The sequence below is a fragment of the Astatotilapia calliptera genome, chromosome 16, assembly GCF_900246225.1.
Source record: "Astatotilapia calliptera chromosome 16, fAstCal1.2, whole genome shotgun sequence".
Taxonomy (NCBI): domain Eukaryota; kingdom Metazoa; phylum Chordata; class Actinopteri; order Cichliformes; family Cichlidae; genus Astatotilapia; species Astatotilapia calliptera.
In genome coordinates this window covers 35,024,532-35,033,356 of record NC_039317.1, presented here as the reverse complement: position 1 = coordinate 35,033,356, position 8,825 = coordinate 35,024,532, and the positions used below count along the sequence as shown (strand labels likewise).

The following is an 8,825-nucleotide window of genomic DNA, read 5'->3' as shown; positions in this document are numbered from 1 at the left end:
ATTTTTATTCTTCAGACATTCCTAATCCAAAATCTGAGAAATAATTCTTGAAGTGTTGATGGTAATTGTGTCATTGCATCTGATTTTAGATGTTGATCTTTTAATATTGATGATTTAAATGTTTTCTTGAAAAGCAGTAATGTGAAATTCAAAATGTAAACATGATTATTACAATATTAAATGTTGATTTAGTTGATCGTTCGCTCTGTAATGATTATATGATCCTGATCATGTAAATGATAAAACGTTAACAGTTCAGTCTGAATGATTCAAACACATTTTAAACTCTGATGATTTTGATTTACGTGTCAGTTTTCAGTATTTCAACAATGATCATTTGAATGGTAACATTTTATATGTTTTTGAGTCAAATAAGTATTCATTTGATGATAAATTGCAAATTGATGATCTGATATTGAACCAATATTTTTTCTGCTTCTGTTTTTGATTTGATGGTTTAAACTTGTGTGCAGCTGTTCCAGAGCTTTCTGTCAGCTGACACCTCCCTCAGATTGTTGTGTCTCCCCCGATGATGTCAGCAGGGGTAAACGTGACCTCACTGCCCATCCTGGTGACATCAGTGACCCTGGACGGCCTGGCGCAGCTGTCCAATCAGCGGCTCTTCTTCTTCTTCTTCTTCCTGTGCGCCTACCTGTTCATGCTGTGCAGCGACAGCCTGGTGGTATACGTGATCTGCTCCCAGCGGAGCCTCCACCACCCCATGTTTGTGTTTGTGACGGCTGTGCTGATGAACTCTGTGGCGGGCAGCACGGTGTTTTACCCCAAACTTCTGGTGGACCTGCTGAGAGGGGTCCGCTCAGTGCAGGTGACCCTGCGTGTGTGCATGTGTGAGGCCTGGCTTTTATATTCATTGGGCACCTCCAGCTTCCTACTGCTAGCAGCCATGTCTTTTGACCGGTATGTGTCCATCTGCCGCCCGCTGCTCTACACCGTTGTCATGTCTCCAGCCACAGTGCTGGCACTGCTGCTGCTCTGCTGGCTGCTGCCTGTCGGGCTGGTCGGCACTGCGGTGCTGCTGGCGAGCCGTCTGCCGCTCTGCCGCTCGCAGCTCAGCAGGATCTACTGCGACATCTACAGCCTGGTCAGTCTGAGCTGTGGTGGTCGTGAGACACTGCTGAGCGAAGTCTACAACCTCTCGGTCATCGTAGCTACTGTCCTGCTGCCCGCCATCTTTGTGCTCTTCTCTTACAGCGCCGTCCTGTCCGTCTGCCTGCAGCGCTCGCGCAGCTTCAGCAGCAAAGCACTGAGCACGTGCCTGCCGCACCTGCTCGTCTTCTGTAACTACAGCGTGAGCACCGGGGTGGAGGTGCTGCAGCGCCGCCTACAGGCCGGCAGTCAGCCCACAGCCTCCGTCCTCACCTCCATCTTCCAGGTGATGATCCCGACTGTGTTCAACCCGGTGGTGTATGGCCTAAAGGTGACGGAGATCAGGGCTCAGCTGAGGAGGCTGCTGGGCTGCCAGAGAGCTGATTGACCCACCGAACCGGATCCTGAGTTCTGGTCTCTGTTAGACTTACAGACTTTAAAACTGCTGCTATTTGCCTTTAAAAGATGTTAAATCACTTGATAAAACATATAGAAGAAAAATAAAGAATCTGCAATGCAAAAAGTTGTATTTTAAACAAAACAGATACATAAAAATAACATTGGAAAGCTGGTGATCAGTGTTGGTCAAGTTACTTGAAAAAAGTAATCAGTAACTAATTACTGATTACTCCCCCAAAAAAGTAATCCCGTTACTTTACTGATTACTTATTTTCAAAAGTAATTAATTACTTAGTTACTTTTTAAAACACGATTTACAACCTGAAGAGGTGATAAAGTGATAGATCTTTCAGCCCAATTCTACTTTTTCTGCATCATCCATCATACAAAATGTAATCAAATGGAAAAGTCTCTTTTTAAAACTTGTTTTATTAGTTTTAATCTTTTAACTTTATGAATGTATATCCAACTATGTGATCATAGTTGGATATACATTCATCCATTTTTCCACTTATCCCTTTACGGGTCACGGGGTCAGCAGCCTAAGCAAGGACCCCAGAGTTCCCTGTTCCAGTCACCTCTTCCAGCTAATCCATAGGAACACCAAGGCGTTCCCAGGCCAGCCGAGAGATAAAATCTCTCCAGTGTGTCCTGAGTCTGTCCCTGCCGCCCCCCCCCACACACACACACAGCAACCATAAGTGTCAGAGACAGGACTTATTAGTACATCCCACCCGCACAATGTACATTTTTCAGATTTTTCATTTAGAATTTCTAGATTGTTTCTAGATTTACTTATTTTATTTAATTCACTTAAAGTACATAATTCACTTATATAATGTCCTCCTATTCGCTTAATGTATATAATGTTATCTGTCTTTGCACAGTCGAGGAGCGTATCAGGATACATTTCACTGCGTGTTGTACTCGTATAACTATGCATGTGACAAATAAAGAATCTTGAATCTAGCAAAAATACATCATCTCCAAAAAGCAGCTGTGTGATTTTTAGGCCAACAAAGTGAAAGCCTAAAAACTATGAACAGAGTCCCAGAAAGTTGATTCTGTTCATCTGAAAATGCTACCTGGATGATTGTGCATGCACAGAGACCTATGAGTTAGTGACACAGGGCAGCTCTGGAGGAGTCCAGCACTATAAAGGGAACAAATGGCTCTGAAGGATCAAATGGCTACAAAAACAAATGTAGACTGGTTGGGAATATAAAGAGCTGGTTCAGTGTTTTGTGATCAGGATAAAAACAGCATTGTTCCTCTTATATCCAAGGTTCAACTTATGGATGACCTTTCCTCTCCAGAAGTGAGGGGTAGGAACGTAGATTTTAATTGAATTGAATGTTATTTGTATTTCTATGCCCTGTAGTTGGAGACAACACTCTGGTCCCCCATCTTAAAGATGGGAACCACCACCCCAGTCTGCAAGTGCAGAAGCACCACACCAGACCTCTAGGTGGTTCCCTAGGCTGTTCATGGCTCAGATACTGTTTGTATATGGTATATGTTGTAGCTCTGCCACTCCCAGTTGTCAGAGTCAGCTGTGAGATTTGCTAAGCAGCCTCAGTCATCAGAGAGATTTCTTGCCCTGCTGAGCAGCCACAGTCCTCTGAGCACCAAGAGCACCCTGAGTGTGCTGAGCAGTCCCAGCCTCCGCATCCTGAATCTTCAGTGTCCCGAGAATGCAGAGAGGCCAGAGATTTCCATGGGCCCTGCTGAGCAGCTTGGGCCTGAACCAGAGGGTCCAGAGCTCTTGGGTCCCTCTTCACCAGAGCTAAAACCTAAAGAAGAACTATGGATTTGATCAACTGGTCCCTTAATGCAGTTGACACCCTCTTCTCACCAAGACAGCATCCTTTTTTCTTTTTTTTATAACTTTTTATTTATTAATTTACAGTATGAGAATACAAAACATTAGGTCAGCATGGAAGACGTACACAGTCTCCACATTAGTATCTACATACATCATGGTAATATTTAATTACACACAATCCATTTTCCCAGAGCTTCTTGAATTTCTCGAGCTCGTCTAAGGGCAAAGGTAAGCCTCTCCATTCCAAAAATTTCTTTCACTATCCCAAACCACTGGGCCAGAGTTGGAGGGTCAGCCTTTAGCCCTCTTTGGGTTATGGCCTTTCTGCTGCTAGCCAATAGTATTTTCAATAAATGACATTTTCAACAAGACAGCATATCCATCATCTTTCATTCGGCTACCTTTGGTATGTTGTTTGTCTTGTGTTTTTAGGGTGTTATGATGTGATGATATGTGCTGGAGTTTTTGTCTCCTCCTCATGCTGACTCCGTCTAAGGATCATTATGAGCAGAAATTCTTTTTTCTCCTGATCTGACCTTTAGTTTTACACATTTCATTGTTTTTCCTTTTGCTACCTAGCCCGACCTGACGCCCCAGTGTGAAGTTGTGTATTGTATGTACAGTCAGCAAGGTTTGTCATCTCAGTTCCAGACAACTGCAACCGACAAATAAATGCATTTATCCAAACCAATCCAAAAAGTCCAGAAAGAGTGACTCCCGCCCTGCTTGAATCAGAGCAAATGGCTCCTGTGTCACCTCTGGGCCTCTGCTACATAGACTTACATCCACCTCCTCTGTTGTTGCCTGCCTGGTGCCAAGTCTTCTGAGGGCCCTCATCAATGTTATTGACCCCCAGCTAAGCCACCAGTGGTGTCCTGTCACCTCCACCTACAACAGTTTCAATCCAAGCATCCAGAGGGTCTCCTCCCTTGATGCCGTTGTCTGCATCCTGCCAAGCATCCTGAGGGGTCAAATCTGTCACCAACCTCCCAAACCTCCTGAAGGACTCCACTCACTGCTGCGGCATCCTGTCTGGCCTCCTTAGGCGCTCTGCCATCTCTCGCTGGTCATGCCACCAGAAGGTCTTTATTGCCATCATCATCATCAGTCTCCTGTAACCTTTGCCAACACCAACCTCCAGGCAAGTCGCTAGAGGGTCTAGCTTGCTGGTCTCTTGACCTGTCCATTGAGGTGCTGTGTCTATGTCACTGGCATCCTGGCTGGCCCCTAAAGTGTCCGGTTCCCTGTGTTTTCCCCATGACTAGGCTGAACCCTAGAACTGTGTTTTGGACTTTCTGGCCCCCCTGTTTTTCCTTCCTCATCCACCGAGAACAAGTCTGAGTTATTGCCGGCTATGCGGACCAAGCTCTTGCAACGGTTGTATTGTATATAAATGTAGGATCATATCCCCCGTAGCAATGGGCCAGACACCGTATACTCCCAGAGCATCTCTCAGGGACACCGTCGAATTCCTCCAAGTCCACAAAACACATGTAAGATTGGTTGGGAAAACTCCTCGAGAGGATGAAGAGTTGGTCCATTGTTCCACGACCAGGACAAAAACTGCATTATTCCTCCTGTATCCGAGGTTTGACTAACAGACTGACTCTCCTTTCCAGCACCCTGGTATAGACTTTCCTAGGGAGGGAGGCTGAGGAGTGTGATCCCCCTGTAGTTGGAACACACCCTCCAGTCCCCTTTCTTAAAGATGGCAACCACCATCCCGGTCTGCCAATCCAGAGGTACTGCCCATGATCTCCACGCAACATTGCAGACGTGTGTCAACCAGGACAGCCCTATAACATCCTGAGCCTTCAGGAACTCGGGGCGGACCTCAATCACCCCAGGGGCTCTGCCACCAAGCAGTTGTTTAACTGCCTCAGTGACCTCGCCCCCAGAGATTGGCGGGTCATCCATCGCGTCCCCAGACTCTTCCACCACAGAAGACATGCCAGTGGGATTAAGGAGGTCCTTGAAGTATTCCTTTCACCGCCCGACAATTTTCTCAGTCGAAGTCAGCAGTGCTTCACCTGCACTGTACACAGGGCAGGTAGAACACCACTTTCCCCTCCTGAGATGCGTTCAGCTTGGCCTGGTACCTCTCAGCTGCCTCCGAAGTCCCACAGTCTAACCAAGCCCGATAGGACTCCTTCTTCAGCCCGGTGGCTCCCTTCACCTCTGGTGTCCACCATTTGGTTCGGGGGTTATCACCATGACAGGCACCAACCACCTCACCTCAGCTCAGTGCAGCAGCTTCTGCAATGAAGGTGCTGAACATGGTCCATTTGGACTCAATATCCCCAGTCTCCCTCAGAATGTTGTGGAAGCTCTGGTGGAGCTGTGCATTGAAGATCTTGTGGACCGGGGCCTCTGCAAGGCGTTCCCAGCGCACCCTCACTATACATTTAGGTACCTCGGTACCTCTCAACCTCACGCACAGACTCAGGCTCCTTCCCCACCAGAGAGGTGACATTACATGTCCTGATTGCCAGCCTTGGTAGCCAGGGATCGGTCCACCAGTGGCCGCCACCCAGCACACAACGCACCGCCTATGCTGCCTCCTGTGGGTGGTGGACCTGCAGCAGGATGGGCCCATGTCCTTTTTTCGGGCTGTCCTCTGCCAGGCCCCACGGACTAAGGCCTGGCACCCTCCCCAGGCCTGGCTCCAGGGTGGGGCCCTGGTAACCCTAGCAAGCACACATACTCCTTTCTTAAATTCTCTACACTTGGTCTTAGTAGATCTTTCTAGTAGATTTACTACAGATCACCTGAGCCAGGACCAAGATGTTCTATCCAAGTTTCTTACTAAGCACGCTGCTGCTTACAGTTTCCAATCACAGGTTCAGAGTTTGTTTGTTCTTCCTTGTACGAGGGTAAAGACTGAGGGCAACAGAGCTCCGTAGTTTGTGGCACCAAGGTTATGGAGCAGTCTGCCTCTACAATTACATTTATCTGACTCTGGAGACCTTAACCAGGTCTTCAGTTGAGACTTTTACTGATAGTTGCTGTTATTAAAATGCTTGTTTACATTATTCTGGCTGTTAACGGCACATTAATTTTCTATTATATTTTAATCCGACTTGTTTTACTCTGTTTTGTTGTATAGTGCTTTGTGTCTGTGAAAAGTTTATGATCACTTTAAAAAACAGCTGGGTGATGTGTTGGTTGCAACCATCGTTTATATAATTATCCATACACTGTTTAAGGTTTCGTGTTTGTTTGAATTTCTGATAGATTTTTACCTCCAAACAGATTTAAACCTGAAGTCTATCCATACAGAGATCATTTCTATGATAGTTTCATTTTACTTCTTATTGTTTGAAAAATAACTGACTATAATTTACATCTGATATTTCTGTGAAATGTCTGAGATTTGTGATGATTTTTGTGTTTTAGATGTTTTCTTTTTCTTTTCTGCTTAACATGAAACTTCAATGTTAATAATTTAAACTTTGATCCTTTAAAGAATATTTGAATATTGATCATTTAAATGATGACTCAGTTTTTAAAAAACTGATCATTTTGTTATTGAGTATAATACATTTAATGATTTACTTTTTAATACTTTAACATTCGTGTTATCAGCATTCAGTGATTTAATGTTAATTTTGAACACTGATGACTACAATATTGACTATATAATTTAACAGCGATATTTTAAATACTGATGAGTTTAATGCTGATTCTTTAAAGACTATAATTCATATTTGATGCCAAAAATGATTGTTTAACTGTTGATATTATTACATCATTACATTTTAATTTGAGGTCCCCAAACACGCTGTCAAGATGCAGCTGCTGAGACACAAAGCTGCTGCTGTTCGTCTGTAAAACCATAGAGACCCTCAGATCAGTGATTAGGATCAGACCTCCTTTAGAATTAGATTAATTTAGATTTATCGTCAAGCAGTGTATAACAGATCTGTTTGATAATGCAACTGTTTCAGAACATTATCATGTTTACTGATTTCAATTCCATTCTGCTTTATTTACGTAGCCCCACATCGCAACAACATTCACCTTGAGGAGTTTTAAACTGTAACAATAAAACAGTCAGTGTGAGTCAAGCCTCATGATTGGAAGCTCAGTAGGGCTGCAAAAGAAAAGCAGGACTGTTCACCCAAAAAAACATAATCAGAGAAAAGGTCATAAATATTTGTTGTGTAATCAACATTCATTTTCTTTTTATGCTCTTTAGTTCATCTACATCTTGTTGGGGGGAGGCAGCAGAGGGCCTTGAACTAGACTTCCTGATAAAGAGGAACTTACTGCAGCACGTTCTGATGTGGCAGCTGTGTGCAGTTGCAGCATTTGCACACAGCAACAACAATAACAGATAAAAACATCCCTCGGCAGATAATATAGGCAAAATCCAGCAGTTCAATATTCAGGCCACAGAACTTTCTCACTGTATAAAGTAACAAAGTTGAGTTCTGACTGCCGATTATAGTTTGAATATTTTAAAAACAGTCTGGAAACTGCACTCTTAGGTCAAAGGTCACACAGACCAATGAGTCATTACAAGTAAAAAGAGAAAAACAGGAAATCATCACTTTTGGTAAATGGTAAATGGCCTGCATTTGTATAGCGCTTTACTCAGTCCCTAAGGACCCCAAAGCGCTTTACACGTCCAGTCATCCACACATTCACACACTGGTGATGGCAGCTACATTGTAGCCACAGCTGCCCTGGGGCGCACTGACAGAGGCGAGGCTGCCGGACACTGGCGCCACCGGGCCCTCTGACCACCACCAGTTTTACATACTTACTTTTCACATGTGGCACTATTTCCAGGCAGTCATTCGCTGTCAGACACTTCTTCACTCACTATGTGTTAACAGACCTCTCTGCACTAAATCACACTTGTTATTAATCTCTCTTTCATACCATTCTGTCATCCTTCTCTCACCACAACCAGTGGGTCCAGATGGCCCCGCCCCTCCCTGAGCCTGGGAGGTTTCTTCCTGTTAAAAGGGAGTTTTTCCTTCCCACCGTGGCCTTCCCACTGCTCATAGGGGGTCATATGATTGTTGGGTTTTTCTCTGTATGTATTATTGTAGGGTCTACCTTACAATATAAAGCACCCTGAGGTGACTGTTGTTGTGATTTGGCATTGTATAAATAAAGTTGACTTGAATTTAATTAATTAATTAATTTTATTATTTATGTATTTGAGTATTCAACAACAACAACAAAACAGATCTGCTGTGGCACATTTAGACCGTGGCACAGTTAGACCGTAACTTATTATTACATGCATACATCTTGATTCTCAGTCATCCAGGTAAGGAAATCAATTACATACATAAATTAAATTAAATAAAGACAAAATTGAATAAAAAGACTATATAACATTTATTAAAGGCACAAAAACATTTACCTGAGTAAAATTAAGTTTACAATTAAACAAATGACCTTAATTATTAAACATTAATTATTTTTTATTTGTTTTTAAATGAATTGTTTTTATTTTTGTCGACAGGGTGCGCTGTCT

The 8,825-nt window shown here is 43.7% G+C and overlaps 1 protein-coding gene across 1 annotated transcript; it reads left to right on the top strand.

Moving 5' to 3' along the window:
- The first annotated feature begins 204 nt into the window (after positions 1–204).
- On the top strand, positions 205–1,619 carry LOC113008245 (olfactory receptor 10J5-like). The gene has a single exon (XM_026145533.1). It carries the CDS (start codon positions 530–532, stop codon positions 1,493–1,495), a length of 966 nt encoding a protein of 321 aa, XP_026001318.1. The 5' UTR covers positions 205–529; the 3' UTR covers positions 1,496–1,619.
- The last annotated feature ends 7,206 nt before the right edge of the window (positions 1,620–8,825 follow it).